The sequence below is a fragment of the Ziziphus jujuba genome, chromosome 7, assembly GCF_031755915.1.
Source record: "Ziziphus jujuba cultivar Dongzao chromosome 7, ASM3175591v1".
Taxonomy (NCBI): Eukaryota; Viridiplantae; Streptophyta; class Magnoliopsida; order Rosales; family Rhamnaceae; genus Ziziphus; species Ziziphus jujuba.
Window position 1 is genome coordinate 28,746,025 of NC_083385.1, and position 15,898 is coordinate 28,761,922.

At 35.0% G+C, this 15,898-nt stretch overlaps 2 protein-coding genes and 1 pseudogene across 6 annotated transcripts; 2 read left to right on the forward strand and 1 right to left on the reverse strand.

Moving 5' to 3' along the window:
- Positions 1–4,842: 4,842 nt before the first annotated feature.
- LOC107434199 (pentatricopeptide repeat-containing protein At1g10270) lies at positions 4,843–7,829 on the forward strand. Its single transcript, XM_016045631.4, has 2 exons — positions 4,843–7,347; positions 7,467–7,829. The coding sequence occupies exons 1-2, from the start codon at positions 5,008–5,010 to the stop codon at positions 7,488–7,490; spliced, it is 2,364 nt and encodes a 787-aa protein (XP_015901117.3). The 5' UTR covers positions 4,843–5,007; the 3' UTR covers positions 7,491–7,829.
- Positions 7,830–9,774: 1,945 nt separating this feature from the next.
- On the reverse strand, positions 9,775–12,782 carry LOC107434207 (peptidyl-tRNA hydrolase, mitochondrial). Of its 5 annotated transcripts, none has more exons than XM_048479902.2 (9): positions 12,418–12,782; positions 12,025–12,178; positions 11,829–11,913; positions 11,660–11,727; positions 11,231–11,278; positions 10,986–11,059; positions 10,511–10,569; positions 10,348–10,424; positions 9,775–10,084 (listed from the first exon to the last, which is right to left on the reverse strand). In XM_048479902.2, exons 2-9 carry the CDS (start codon positions 12,133–12,135, stop codon positions 9,950–9,952), a joined length of 657 nt encoding a protein of 218 aa, XP_048335859.2. In that variant the 5' UTR covers positions 12,136–12,178; positions 12,418–12,782; the 3' UTR covers positions 9,775–9,949. The 5 variants fall into 5 exon arrangements, with proteins under 5 accessions (XP_048335859.2, XP_048335858.2, XP_015901125.3 ...); XM_048479901.2 differs by having other exon boundaries at positions 11,228–11,278; positions 12,025–12,175; positions 12,418–12,778; XM_016045639.4 differs by having other exon boundaries at positions 11,228–11,278; positions 12,025–12,242; positions 12,418–12,778.
- Positions 12,783–13,410: 628 nt separating this feature from the next.
- On the forward strand, positions 13,411–15,687 carry LOC107434206 (uncharacterized; annotated as a pseudogene).
- The last annotated feature ends 211 nt before the right edge of the window (positions 15,688–15,898 follow it).

Here is a 15,898-nt window from a genome sequence, read left to right on the forward strand (position 1 = left end):
AGGACATCGCCATATCAGGGAAACTGGCCTTACACTATTATCTCAAGGAAATTTACCACCGTTTTTCTAGACATATACTTTCAAGACATCTATATATTTAATTAACTGGATGCCTACCCCCACATGATATATGTTGTCTCCTTTTCAAAAACTTTTTGGCAAAAGTCCAAATTACTCCCATCTTAAAACTTTTGGATGTTTATGCTTCCCTTGGATAAACCATATATCCATCATAAGTTAGAATCCTATTCAACTTCATACATCTTCTTAGGATATCTTCAAAATCAAATGGTTATATTTGCTTTGATCCTGTCACATCCGATTTTTTTAAAACTCAACATGTCAAATTTATAGCAACTATATTTCCTTATAAAACTCTCTCCCAATCACACTCTAACTCTAACCATTCCACCGAGACCTCACTTTCCTCTTATGCTGGTCCCACACACATGTTCATTCCTTTCCTTTTCAAACCTGATCAGTCTCTCTCATCTCCTCCACAACTCTTATCCACTGTCATTCTTCGACCTCTACAATGCCACCTATGACTCCACAACCTTACCAGATAATCATGTTTCCTCCTTCACTAATAAGTCTTATTCCAGCCCAACAACCTCACTTGAATAGCTCTCATATCATTTCACCACGTGGACAACTAGAGAATAACTCTTCCTTACATAAGTCTTCTACCTCTCACTTTGAACCTCTACCACGTCATCATCCAATGAGAATCCGGTCCATGAATTTTATTTTTAAGCTTAAAAATCTATTTAACGAGTTTTTCGTGGTAGATAAGCTCTCATTATCTTAATAAGAAGCAAGAACTATCAAACAAGCATTCTGGAGCAAGGAATGGCATGACGCCATCTTTTGAGTTTGATGCTCTTCTACGCAATGACACATGAAACCTAGTGCCTCCATTCACTGCTCAAATGTGATTGGGTGTAAATGGATATTTTGTATCAAATGGAATACAGATGACTCGCTCAATCGATACAAGGCTCGTCTTGTTACCAAATGACACAACCAATGGCCTAGTGTGAATTACTTTGCCATGTTCAATTCGGTGATTAAACTAGTCACCATTTAGCTTGTTCTTAGCATTGCTGTGATGAACAAATGGCCAATACGGCAACTAGATGTTAGCAATGCATCTCTTATTGACACCTTTCAAGAATAAGTGTATATGGAGCAACCACATCAGTTCATTGATCCAGATAAACCAAATCATGTTTACCGACTGAAAAAAGCCCACTGTAGACTCAAACAAGCACCAAGAGCTTAGTATACTGAGTTAAAACAATTATTACTACAGATTGGGTTCAAGCATTCTTTATCTGATACATCTTTATTTGTATATCATCGTAACAACCAAACCATGTATGTGCTGGTTTATGTAGATGATGTTGTCTACGCTGATAATAATGTTGCTCTTCTGTCTAAGTTTCTATCTCAACTGTCTGCTCGTTTCTCTATCAAAGATATGGGCAATCTTCATGACTTTCTTGGAGTTGATGTTGTTCATACTACTAGTGGTCTCTTTCTGTCTCAGAGCAATTATATCTTGGATATACTACCAGCAATGCATATGCTTGATGCCAAAGAAGTGTCTACACTAATGGCTTCTTCAACTTCCTTAATTCTTTATGATGGTTCCAAAGCTGTTGATGCAATACTCTATTGTAAGGTTATCAAAATTTTACAATATGTCCTTAACTTGTCCTGATATTGCTTATGTAGTCAATAAATTAGCTCAATTCATGCATCAACCAACTAAGACTCACTGGGCTACTACTAAAAGGTTATTGCGCTACCTTAAAGGCATCTCCTCCTTTGGTCTTCTCTTACATACAGATACATTTTTGTCTTTGCATGCTTTCTTGGATGTAGATTGGATAGGAAATAAGGATGATTGGATGTCTACAACTACATACATGGTATTCCTATGTGCAAATCCTATTTCGTGATCATTTAAGGCACAGAAATTAGTCTCACATTCATCCACAAAGGCTGAATATTGAGCGGTTACAAATACAATTTCAGTAGTCTGTTGGTTGTTGTCTCTTTTGTGTGAACTCCATGTTTGTCTTCCTTAGCCTCCTTCAGTGTACTATGATAATATTGGTGCAACATATTTGTATGTAAATCCAATTTATCACTCCAAGATTAAGCATGTCTCTACTGATTTTCACTTTATGCATGATCTAGTCTCTTCTGGAAAAATTCGAGTATCTCATGTCTCTAGTCAATATCAATTAGCCGATGCTCTTACTAAACCCCTACCTCGGCATTCCTTTCAAACTAGTTGGTCAAAGATTGCTATCTGTTCATGACCATCAATCTTGAGGGGGCAAGATAGCAATGTTACCTAAGTTGTTGCAGCATTTATCTGGTTGTTAGCATTTTTTCAACAACTCATATCAGTAGTTAGAAAAGTTGATAGTGCATGTATATATCCTGTAACTTATCTTTTTATTTATCTTGTAGACTATATATAATCACTGTACACTGTATTAATAAGTGAATGAAATTCAATCCTCATTCTCACATTCTATACTATCGACATGCCAATTTTTAAGGGTTTTAGTTTTAAATTTGTTTTGTGACAATTTTAAAAAGAGGCTTGGAGTTAACCCAAAAATAAAACCATATCTACCTTGAACGTGAGATATAAAAGATGGCTGGCAATCCGACAATAGGCCAAACCTTCAAGATCTAAACAAGGTTGGTGTGGGTGTTAATCTAATAAGGACCCAAAGTGTTGAGTACACCCCTCATTTCAACCTTGGCTTCAATATCTCCTTGGTTCTTTTGTGTTAGAGTTGGGTTATGACACTTGAAAGATCGTATGAAGCCTTTTCCATTGTGTACATGGTCATAAATACAAGAAACCAAAAACAACATAGCAATCTAACAACTTAAACAACCAAATATATATAATCTCAACAATAAGTATATTAAAGCTTATAAATAAGGTAAGAAGAATGGAAGCAAAAACCATGACAAGTTTGGATAGCATCTAGATGAATAAAGAAAGAGTATTTATGGTGGCATAGCTTGAATAGTTGGAAAATATAGTGAACAAGATGAAATTTTGGTCATTTTTGCGTGAGAAACATAGTTTTGTAACTAATAACTTAGAAAAAACATAAGGAGAAGATACAGGGGCATAAATGAGGTTGTTTTAGTCTCTTTGGATGAGAGTTGCTCCAATTTAAATCTACAAGGCTTCTTTTTCATTTTCCTCCTCTTCCATTGTTTACTACAACAAACATACATCTTTCTCATGGACTTTTCTCAACTCTTTGTCATTTGGAAATCATACATGGAATACTTCTTCATCCTTAAACATGATTTTCTCTTGTAATAAAAGTTATCAATCAACCTTTATATAAAATAAGCTTCCCTAAATTTGAAACACCATTTTATACAAAATATAGCTAATCGCTTGATTATCCAAAAGGGAGATTACAATGTTGTTTTCTAGAGAATGAGAGTTCTAGATGCCATTCTTGATCATAAACCTATTTTCACCCTCTTTTGGAAATTTACCCCCAAAAAAAAAAAAAAATTCTTTCCTTTCCTATTGTGTAGCTTAGAGATGCTTAGCAAAGGAAGAAGACGTAGTGTTAAAAAGCATGCTTCTATAACATTTTCAAAACGCTCTTTATTTTGATAATTGTGCTTCTTAAAATAAAAAACATCATTGGAAATGCTCTTAACTTTGATATGTTTGCATTTATTATTTTTTTTCAAAATAATTAATTATTTTTAGCACAGTTAGTCTCTAGTTTATTTTCCATTCAAAATTCCATTAAATATTAGAGATTAAAATGCAACTTTTAACATAGTTATAAGACCTTGCATATAATAAGCATTAAAAAGCCAAAAAGTTATTGGAAACTATTTTTTAAATTAATAATTATTTAAAAATGTGTTAAAAGAATATATATCAAAACAATCAATATAAAAATTTCAAAATTTTGTAATTTTTTTGTTGAAAAAAAAAAATTTGTTTGATTAGATAATTTAGTTGGCATCTCATTCACACCTATATTTGGCAAACACTACGGAAGGGAAATTGTTTTCAATGATTAAAAAAATAAATTTGTTTCAATAAATAAATGAAATAAGGAAAAGAAATTAAGTAGGTTTTAAGAATAAAGTTTTTTTAAGAGGATTAATTATTAATCAGTACCCTGATGTTTGAATGGTATGCGAATCGAATTTTGAAGTTTGGAATTGTGTAAATTGAATCTTGAAATTTCAAATTTGTTGCAAATTGATTCTAAGTAGCAATGTTAATTTCACCATTTGATGATGCTAGCATACTAACATCATAATTCATATTTCAACAAAAAAAATTTATTTTATAAAAATATAAAAATAATTTTTTATTTTTCATTATTTTTATAGATTTTTATTTAAAAAATTGTATCCTATTCTATTTTATTTAAATTAAAATTAATCCTATTCTAAATGTTTTTAAACCTAAAATTAAACCAAAAAATAAAAATAAAATAAAATTGAAAATTTTGATTTAATAAAAAAAATTTATCAGGCTAAAAATTACATAAAATAATTTCACTAGGTCAAAAATTAATAATATTTTTTTCACCTAAACCAGAAAAAAAGATCAAAATTAATTTTTTTTTTAAAAATTGATAATCAAATATATAATTTTTTATTTTATAAAATAAAAAACTGTTTTAAAATGTAATAGTGAAACCTTCCTAATTAACCCCTTTTAAAAAATTTATTGCTTTTTAAATGTTAAAATAAATTTATTATTATATTCATTTTCGATTTCACTCATTTTATGTACACATTTGTTGGGAATGGAAACAGAAGTAATTAGAGGGAGTCAGACTGACACAGTGTTCACAAAAACCCCCTATTTGGCTTCACAAGTCACTCATTGTAGGGTTTAGGGTGCGTCTCCCATTTTCTTCTTCGTCTTGTTTGTTGTTTGTGTGCGAGTGCGAAATCAATCAATCAATCCCAGTTATGTCTGTGTATCGCCTCCTGCTCCGCTCTCTTCGCAGCCCCTCCTCCTCCTCCTCCTCCTCCTCCTCCTCCCAACAAACCTTAACTCCATCTCTCACAGCCCTACTACTCCACACCCTGCAAAACCCCAACCCTAACCCCCACCATGCTCTCCTCCCCCGCCGCTCCTTCGCCTTCTCCTCCGCTGAGGAAGCTGCCGCCGAGCGCCGCCGCCGCAAGCGCCGCCTCCGCATCGAGCCTCCTCTCCATGCTCTCCGGCGAGACCCCCATCCTCCACCCCCTCGCGACCCCAACGCCCCTCGCCTCCCCGACTCCACCTCTGCCCTTGTGGGTCCCCGCCTCAACCTCCACAACCGCGTGCAGTCCCTCATCCGCGCCGGCGACCTCGACGCCGCCTCCGCTGTCGCTCGCCACTCTGTGTTCTCCAACACCCGTCCCACCGTCTTCACCTGCAACGCCATCATTGCCGCCATGTACCGCGCGAAGAGGTACAATGACGCAATTGCCCTCTTCCACTTCTTTTTCAACCAGTCCAATATTGTTCCCAATATTGTCTCTTACAATAACTTGATCAACACCCATTGCGATGAGGGTCGTGTTGATGTGGGTCTCGAGGTTTATCGCCATATCATTGCCAATGCTCCCTTTAGTCCCTCACCTGTCACCTACCGGCACTTGACCAAAGGGCTGATCGATGCCGGTAGGATCGGCGAGGCCGTTGATCTTCTGAGAGAAATGCTGAACAAAGGCCACGGTGCCGATTCCTTGGTTTATAACAACTTGATCTCCGGCTTCTTGAATTTGGGGAATCTGGACAAGGCTAATGAGCTCTTTGATGAGCTTAAGGAACGCTGCTTGGTGTATGATGGGGTTGTGAATGCCACCTTTATGGATTGGTTTTTCAGTAGGGGCCAACATAAGGAGGCTATGGATTCCTACAAGTCTTTGCTTGATAGGCAGTTTAAGATGGTCCCTGCCACTTGCAATGTTCTGCTGCAGGTGTTGCTTAAGCATGATAGGACGACAGAGGCTTGGGCTTTGTTTGATCAGATGCTGGATAATCACACTCCGCCTAATTTTCAAGCTGTCAATTCCGAGACTTTTAATATAATGGTCAATGACTGTTTCAAGCTTGGAAAGTTTGAAGAGGCCATTGCAACCTTCAAGAAGGTTGGAACTAAAGTGAATTCCAAACCTTTTGCTATGGACGTTGCTGGGTATAATAACATCATCGCAAGGTATTGTGAGAATGGGATGTTATCAGACGCCGAGAAATTATTTACAGAATTGTCCGCCAAATCATTATCCCCTGATGTCAATACTTATAGAACTTTGATCGATGCATATTTGAAAGTTGAGAACATAGATAGTGCTTTGAACACATTCAACAGGATGGTGGATGCCGGTTTACGAGTGGTTGCTAGTTTTGGTAATAGGGTGTTTGATGAATTGATCAGCAAAGGCAAAGCTGTGGACTGTGCACAGATTTTGAAAAAGATGGGAGAAAAAGATCCTAAACCAGATGCCAGTTGCTATGAGGTTGTGATTAAGGGACTTTGCAATGAAGGAGCATTTGATCCAACCCAGGATTTATTAGAAGACATGTTCAGGTATGGCATTGGTGTTCCTCCAGTTCTGCAGCAATTCGTAAGAGAAGCTTTTGGCAAAGCTGGCTTGAGTGAAGAGATTGAGAGAGTGTTAAGTGCAAGTAGGTGGGGATATGTGCCACGCCCTCAAATAGCACGACCGAGACAGCAGCCATTTGGCCCCTCGCAAACGGCAGGACAGCATCGCCTACCATCAGGACCTCCTCAAATGTCTGCACCACAGCATCCTTCATTTGGATCCCCTCCAATGGGAGGATTGCAACAACCTCCATCGGGGCCCCCTCGGATGAATGGACCTTATCAATGGTCATCAGGACCTTCTCATGTAGTACCACCCCAAAACCCTCCACATGGACACCCTCAAATGGCAGGATCTCTGCAACATCCATCAGGACACACTCAAATGGGAGGACCTCAAAACCCTCCTCCGGTATTTCCTCACATGACAGGACCTCAGCAACCTCCACCAGGACCCCCGCAAATGGCAGAGCCTTATCAGCCCATGTCACAATCTCCTCGAATGGTCGGACAACATGAATTGCATTCAGGACCCAGACAGATGGAAACACCACAGTTCTCTTCATCAGGTCTGCCTCAAAGCACCGAACAGTATCACTTGCGACCAGATGCCCCTCAAATGTCAGGACAGCACCATCCCCCATCAGGGCCCCCTCAAATGACCAGACAACAAGAGGTGTCATCAGAACCCCCTCAGCCTCAAGTGACAGAACAGGTAGCAGCTGCTTGATTCTCAAAGTCATTGATAGAGTTGCTAGTACTTTAATTCTTCTGATTCTGAGTTGGCGAATATTACATCATTCCTGTGATTTTAATTGTCTCCTCATGCTGCAGGCGCATAGTGTCACTTTCTCTTAAGCTTGAGAGAGATATTTTTTGACTGGATGTACGAGGGTTTGTATGAGACTATTAATTATCTTTCATATATCATGGGTCTATGATACGATAAATTAATTATGCTTATAGTTTTCAGATCCACATATCCATTACAGACATTTTGATACATAAATAATTCCAATTCTATTCATTGTACAAGCCTAGATATGTAGCATATCTCAAGGTGACATTTGTGAGCATTAACTGCTTGAAGCAACTGAGTAACAATTTTGCCCCTAATGCTGCTTGCAGTGCATTTGTTGTATAAGGATCGTTGAAATTCATTAACCTATATGTTGATGTTCATGGCTTTGGTTTCAATTTCATTATGTAATATGTGTTCATGAATGACCTCCTCCGAAGTGTAATTAGTTATGTAATTCTGAGCTGCCGACTGTACCACCCCTTTGGATATTTAAGTGAATATTGCAATTGTTGTAAAAAATGTCAAACTAGATTTTTAGCTAACTTTTGTTGAAAGTGAGGTCTGAAGTACTTAATAACTTGCGTTGAATTTCAGATTTAGTTTTTAACGCATGTGGTTTTGCAGGGTCATTACTAGGTTTTTTTGTTAATAGGATGGCTTTGGCTTAAACGAAATGGTGACCTCGAATTTTTTTAGATTTTTTTAAGTGAATAAGTTGGTATCTTTCCTTTAAGCATATTCAGTTGTATAAAACACAAACAACATAGACAAATATAGAAGCTGTTTCTTAGATAGTAATTCTAGTAAATGCATCTTATGCCATATTCATATCTTTCTTTGTGACTCGATTGTTATGACGTTATTTTTGCCTTAACTTCGCGGCTGCTTAAAAGGAAAAGAATAGCAGCAAAGCTAAAAAAAAAAAATTGTTTGGTATTATATTTTTCTTTAACTTCGCAGCTGATAAGGATAAATAATAGCAATAATTCTAAAAAAAGAATGATATTATACTTTTTTGGGCTAAGAAGAGACCAAATCATCCCAAATTACAGTTCAATCCTTGTTCTTCTCCATCTTCCCCATCATCAAAAGCAAATTTTAATGTAACGGTTTAACCAATGGAAATTGAACAATCTATAATATGGTATAATGTTGAACCAAAGCATGTGGATTGAACCAAAAAAGAAAAAAAAAAAAAAAAAACACTATTATCTGATTATGAATGACTTGTTATACCATATTCAAAGTGTTTCCATGATAAGGTACATATTCAGCTGGATTTAGCAGCACACCATTAGTGGAGAGAAGAGGTTGAAGAATAATGACTCTCATTAAAGCTGGAGGAACTCTGCTCTGAGGAATTAGAATTTGTATACCAAATTTAATTAATACCCAATCTTCTAGTTTTTTAGAGAACTAGTGCAACTAAAGTTCCTACACCGGGTTTAAAATTCTTGATGGAACTCAAGTTCTTAGGAAGTTTTTCTTTTGCATGCCTAATTTTTATTTTTATCCTGTTCTTTTTTCCCCAAAATGAATGTTAAAAAAAAAAAAAAAAAAAAAAAAAAACCATCTGATCATTGGAATCTTTCTCGGTGGATCTTTCTTGTTCCTATTTAGTCCTCTCATTTCTGAAGGTGTTTCTATTTCTACATCTGTTTCTTCCTCATTTCCCCCATTCTTTTGTTTTTCTTTCTTATTCACATACAGCCTTGTTTAACAAAGTGCTTACTTTGTATGGGTTTTAGGTCTAATGTTTCTATTTAGTGTGTGTAATTTGTTTAGTTGTTTAGGGAACAAACTTTCAAGATCTCATCTGGTAAGAGGTTAGTTTTTAGTTTTTAAGATCTGCTTTTTATTTTTTCTCTCTAATTGTGCATCGTTTGCTTTAGTTATTAATTATTAGATACATTAAAGAATAAAAACTCAACCAAAAAAACATTAATAAATAAAATTTGAAGTTGTGTCAATTTTGTGTTTATATATATATATATATATATATATTTTTTTTTTCCTTCCTTAGCTTTATAACTTAAATCCAAACAAACTTTGACCACTGTTAACACACACTCGATGTAAGGAAATCACACATTTATATAGAGAAAAATTAAAAAAAAACTAAAACTTAAAATTAATCATGCTACCAAATAACACCTAAATTATTGACTACCAAAAATGATCGTTCCTTTACCAGGCACCCCAAAAGTGCCATTCTAGCAAAACTCTCTGTAACAAGCTTTTGCAAGATTAACAATTTGTATTCTATAAGATATATTTCTGCATGATTAATCTGGCATGAACTTGCTTAACTCTTATGACTCCTACTTGAACAATTTGAAATAAAAAGAAAAGGTAATATTTATAATTTTATTATATATTAAAACAAATATTTTACTCAGTATAGAAAGGCAACGGTCTGCTCATTTACAACAAGTAAAACACCAATTCATCAAAAATCTAAGAACGAATTGCCATCCCAAATATTAAAATAAATTAAACAAATTGAAGTTCCATATTATGGTGTTGGCAGGGTCTGATATCTGATATGCTTGTATTTTTGGTCTGTGTTGAATATTCTTGCAGTCTCTGTCAACCCTTTAGACAGTAAGAGCTTCAGTGCAGCAACTCCCTCTTTCAAAGCATCATCAATCTTGTCCAACAAAACCATGCTAAAGTTACTATAATTGCAAATGAAAATGAAAACAAAAATATGCAACATCATTTCGATACACTAGTTCACTGCCTATACTCGTTTGATATCCATTCAAAAGAAATCATATCCATTGTTTATGAACCAGCGCCTATTCTCGGGATGGACTAGCAAGCTAGCTATATAGCGATTTTTGTCATCCATACAGAGAATCTTAAGAAGAAAATAATAAAAAAATTTGTCTCTTAACAATGATAACTTACTCGTTCTTGAGCTGTTCTGTTGAATTTTTGAAGCAAGAATGCTTTGGGATCCATTTGGCCAGGGGGCCTCCCAATGCCTAGTCAGACGATCAAAATAATCTAGTAGCATTACAAGAAGCAAAAAAATTGAAGGAATACCAATATTTAGGACATTGAAACTAACCAATTCTTAGGCGAGGAAATTCTCTGTTTCCTCGAAAGTGGTAGATCACACTTTTTAGCCTAGTCAAATCATTTCGAAAATAAAAAGCACATTAGTGCTGATATTCTACATAAGCTCTTTATTTTTGAACTATAACTCATGGTTACCTGAACCTAATAAAAGAATAGACATACCAAAAATGTCATTCCTGATAATTTCACTCTATACTTTTTCAGTTCAGCTACTGAAGGATAAAAGAGAAAAAGAATATAGAACCAGTGCAAATGATATTTTACTACATGAAGGGCTAAGCAGGTCATGGTATTTCAACTCATAAGGAACAGACTAATATAGAAAAGCAATTCTGGGATTAATTGCTTTTCAGATTTCTTAAAATTTTGCATTTCAGAAAATGCAGTATCTCAACAAGCAGTCTTAAGTTAATGTCAAACAATATTTTCCCGAAAACCAAAACCCCTGAAATGCCTAATCATACCCATTGTGGCTTCCATGACCTCCTTTATCATGAAGACGAAGCACTCCACATGGCAAGTTCATGTCATCATGAAACTGAAGCCAAAAAAAATAAAATAAATAAATAAAAAAAAAAGAAAAAAAATGAAGAAGAAAACCCTCAATAAACTGACGAAAAGAGAATGGAACAAATTAACAACAAAGATGGTACAAACTAAAAGGATACTAGATATCAAAAAGACATAGTATAGAAACTGATATTACCACAAGCACACGAGTAAGGGGAAGCTTATAGTAGGCTCCAAGAGGTCCTGTCTGTAGTTTAATAAAAAAGAACCAAGAGTTAGATACAAGTTATTCTAGCCTTTGTAGCACATTATGTTTCTATATGAGGTTGGATGCAAAGAAGTCTCACTGATACAATGACTTAATACAAGAAAAATGATAAAAGAAGCAGAAGTAAATGTCTTATATAAGGTGTGAGTCGAATAAAAATAAATAAATAAATATTTTAAGCACACATATGAATTTCAAAGGCCATGTAACAATATGTTATGCAAGCTGTGATTCACAAAACATAGTGCACAAGCAAAGATCGACGACAAACTAGATAGATGACTCATTGTAGGAACAATTAAAATGGTATGACAAAATGGTTTCCTCCAAAGTTTAGAGAAAGTGTCTCAAATCGCTTACAGATTCGCCACACAAATTCATGTAAGTTTGAGGCTTTGCCAGGAAAACAGGGATCCCACCAACAAAACCTGAGAGATTTTTTAACATATATGAACTTCATAAATAAATTAATCAATCAGGAAAGATGCACAGATGGGGAACCGAATTGATTGAAGTTGAACATACATACCTTGACCAAAGATAGCTTTGCAATGGAGTGTGTTCATTGCAATCCCTTGTGATTCAGCAAATGCATCAATCATCTCAAACCCCACCTACTTCGAACCAATACTAAGTAAGTCTTAACAACGAGTTAATATTAATTGACATTATAATAGTAGATTTAAGGTACCGAAAACGGAGTTGCTATTATCATTCATACATACATTGTGTCTGGTTCCTTTGAATTTATCTCCAGGGTTTCCCAAACCAACAAAAAGCCATGGTGCTGGTTGAGCAGCAGTGCAAAAGCAACGTCTACTTAACCGATTAAGCATCTCCACTCATTTGCCCAAGAACCCTTCTTTTCACCAAAGTCTTCTGTCACCCAACATAGTTGTGATTAAACTCAAACTCATCTAAATGGTGTTCCTCCATTTAAAAACTGTTGAAAAACACAAACAACACAGCAAAAGCACACAACAGAAAATAACAAATTTGAGTATTTGACAAACTTCAACAGCAATGCCACGACTTCACTGCAACTATGACAAAAATCATATTCCACCTCATCAATAAGACACTTTGAAATTTCCAAAACAGAGAACCAAATGGCTTACCAGTTTACCATCACCAGAGAGAGAGAGAGATATAACAATTAAGTCGTACTACTGGCCAAGAGCAAAGAGTTTGTTATGGAAAACCAAAATCAAAATCCAAATTCAATCGATGAAGCAAGTTCGTTCGCTGGGCTAGGTCGAGGTCGATGTTTGATTACTTTTTTGTCTTTCTTGCTTTTTTCTTGGGTTTTCAAATTTAATTTGAGAATGGTTAACAATTTTTAGGGTTCCGTTGTGTGAATTGGGAGTTTGGGGGAAAAATCAGATTGGGCGTGCATCGGTGGCACTCCGTCTTTTATCGATTTTGATTTTTTTGATTTTTGATTTTTGATTTTTGATTTTTATTTTATTTATTTATTTATTACATCTTTGATCTTATATCAAATGACCCATTCGAACAACCATTTTATCGTCGGTTTTTCCATTAATTTTCTAGTATACGTCTTTGATATATATATTCTTTTTAGGATTAATTTCATTTAGATCCCCAAGTTTATTATAATTATAGATTTACTTTTAGTTTTAATATTTTTTTTTTTTCGTTAAACTTTTAATTTAGAATTAATAATAAGATAATTTTAAAAAAATATATTCAATTTAAAATTTAAAAAATTTAAAAAATTTTTAAAAATTTTAAAATATTCTATTTAGATTTTTAAATAATATATATAAATTTAATAATATTAAATTTTAATTTTAATAGATTATATAAAAATCTGTTGAAATATATTTAATTATAATTTTATATAATTTTTTTACAAATAATAAATTTGAATGGATTTAAAAATAAAATTACAAAAAATATTATTAATATAAAATTTAATTTTAATTTTAAAAATTTTGTTAAATTTTTATAAATTTTTTATAAAACCTATAAAAATTCATAATAATAAATTAAATTTTTTAAAATAATTTTATTAAATTTTAAATTAAACACATTATTATTTTTTGTTTTTTTAGCTGTAGTTTTCATATTTGAAACAGGTGAATTTAATGTTCAAGTCACAGTAATATGTTTCTCTTTTTTATTTTTATTTTTTTTTAATCTGATTACTGCACATAAGATTTGAGCTAATGGATGACCATCATTATGTAGTGTACGTATACATCGTCATCGTGCAATAAATGAAAAAGAGTTGTTCACCGACAAACAAAAGAAAAAAGAGTTTCAGATATGGAGATGCTGAGCAACAAGTGGGTCGCTACTGTTGCCAGTATATGGATCGAATGCAGCGTTGGCGCGTGCGTACACCTTCGGCATCTACTCGTCGACGCTCAAGTCCAGTCAAGGCTACGACCAATCTACCCTTGACACTGTTTCGGTCTTCAAAGACATTGGAACGAACACTGGGGTTCTCTCCGGCCTTCTCTACTCGGCCGTCGCTGTCAAAAATTGTCCTTCTCCGTTGTCGGCGATCCAGTTGGGTGGACCGTGGGTTGTACACTTGGCCGGTGCTTTCCAATGCTTTGTGGGTTATTTCTTCATGTGGGCTGTGGTGGCCGGAGTAATTCCTCGGCCACCGGTGACGGCAATGTGCTTTTTCATGTTCTTGGGGTCTCGCTCTCAGATGTTCTTCAACACCACCAACGTTGTCAGTGGAGCCCAAAACATTTTTAATTATCGTGGAACCATCGTCGACATCATGAAGGTATACCATCAATCAATCCCAGAATCCAGATACTCTTTCTTTTTGCTGCAAATTTCTGTTCCTTTCAAGCCTTTAAAGTGTATGAAGAAAATCCCAACTCATTTTTTTTTTGTTTTTCTTTTTTTTAAGTAACATATTGCATTTTATGAGAATAAGAGATTTTGTTTTAGTGACTAAAAGTTTGGTTTGGGGCAGGGCTTTCTTGCGCTTAGTGGAGCAGTATCTATTCTAGTATACGACATATTTTGCGGAGGCAATCCAACCAATTTCCTTCTTATGCTTGCTTTATTGCCTATGTTTATCTCTCTGTTGCTCATATTTTTGGTGAGAACCTACGAAACAACCAGCACAATTGATGATAAGAAACACTTGAATGCTTTTCTGCCATTGCTCTAATCATTGTTGCTTACCGAATGATAATTATAATTCTTCAAAACTTCTTCACTTTTCCTTCATGGGCACAAATATTTTCATTCTTGCTTCTTCTGCTTCTACTTGTCTCTCCCATTGGAATTGCAATCAGAGCCCGAAGAGACGACTCGAAAAGGGTCATCGTCTTCTGAGTCTACTGGTGCAGGGGATGTTTCAAAATATGAACAACTTGTACCCAGTTCAGATGACAAATTGGTACTACAAAATGGAGAAGATTTGAAACTTTTGCAAGCCGTGAAAACTCTAAATTTCTGGTTATTGTCTGATGTCACTGTCTATGGAATGGGCTCAGGGGTGGCCATTAACAAACACTAAGCACAATCGGAAGTCATACATGATGATTGATGAATAACGAAATGAAATTGCGTTCAGGATGCGTTACCTAAACATACGATTAGAGAGGGGATTTTGGTTCATGTTTCGTTTGGGGATGCAAAATGGAGAAGAAGGCGCTGGTTTGGATCTTACCTCCATTGATGAGCCTCGAAGCTACGGTGCTACGGGACCTTGCGGATCTGATGACGGACCTGGCAGCAGAGAAGCATGTCATGGTGGCTGGAATTGCTGGTAGTAATGGTTTTTGGGGTTGAGGGGTTTTGGCTTTGTGGGGTCTAGGGAAAGAAGGGCATTAATGTCATTGTAATATGCCACGTAGGAAAGAAAATAAATTTGAACAGATGAATAAGGGTGACAATTAAAATTTTACAAATCTAAAGGTCTATTTCATATTTTCCCTTGATCCTGAAGGATCTAGCTAAAATTTTTCCTTTCTTTTGTTATACATATCCCTTGGAAACCCAATAAAAAAATTATATTTTACATAAAACCAATCAGAAATTGATTGATTTTGTTGCAAATTGCAATTCGGAAAATATGTTCAGGAGTCATTCTCAAACAGACCGGGAACATATCTTCAGTGATAATACACTCTTTAGTTGGGAACATGTCTGGCTTCGTTATGCAATTGACATTATCACGGTTGACGATGAATGAAATAATGAACCACCTGGAGATTTCTTTTGCTGTGTGGATTTATTTAACATCTAGTAGTAATAAGTAATTTAATTATGTTTGACACAGTTCTTTTGTACAATCATGCACTTCAAATGCTACACATGCATTTGAAAGTGGTTTTAGAATTGTACCCCAAAAAACAAAAACAAAAAAATGTAAAAAAAAAAAAAAACAACCAACGCTTGTAGTATTATAGTTTGGCTAAAAATTTCTAAAAATAATTTTATTTTAAAGAAACCGTCTATTTGTTTTAGGAAGTGATTGTTTCCAACAGAATTATTCCCAAATGGATAATGCTGCAGTTTTTGAATGATTTAGGATACACAAAATCATATAATCAGCTTGGTTTTACTTGCAAGCTCCTAATTTTGAAAATGGAAAGCATT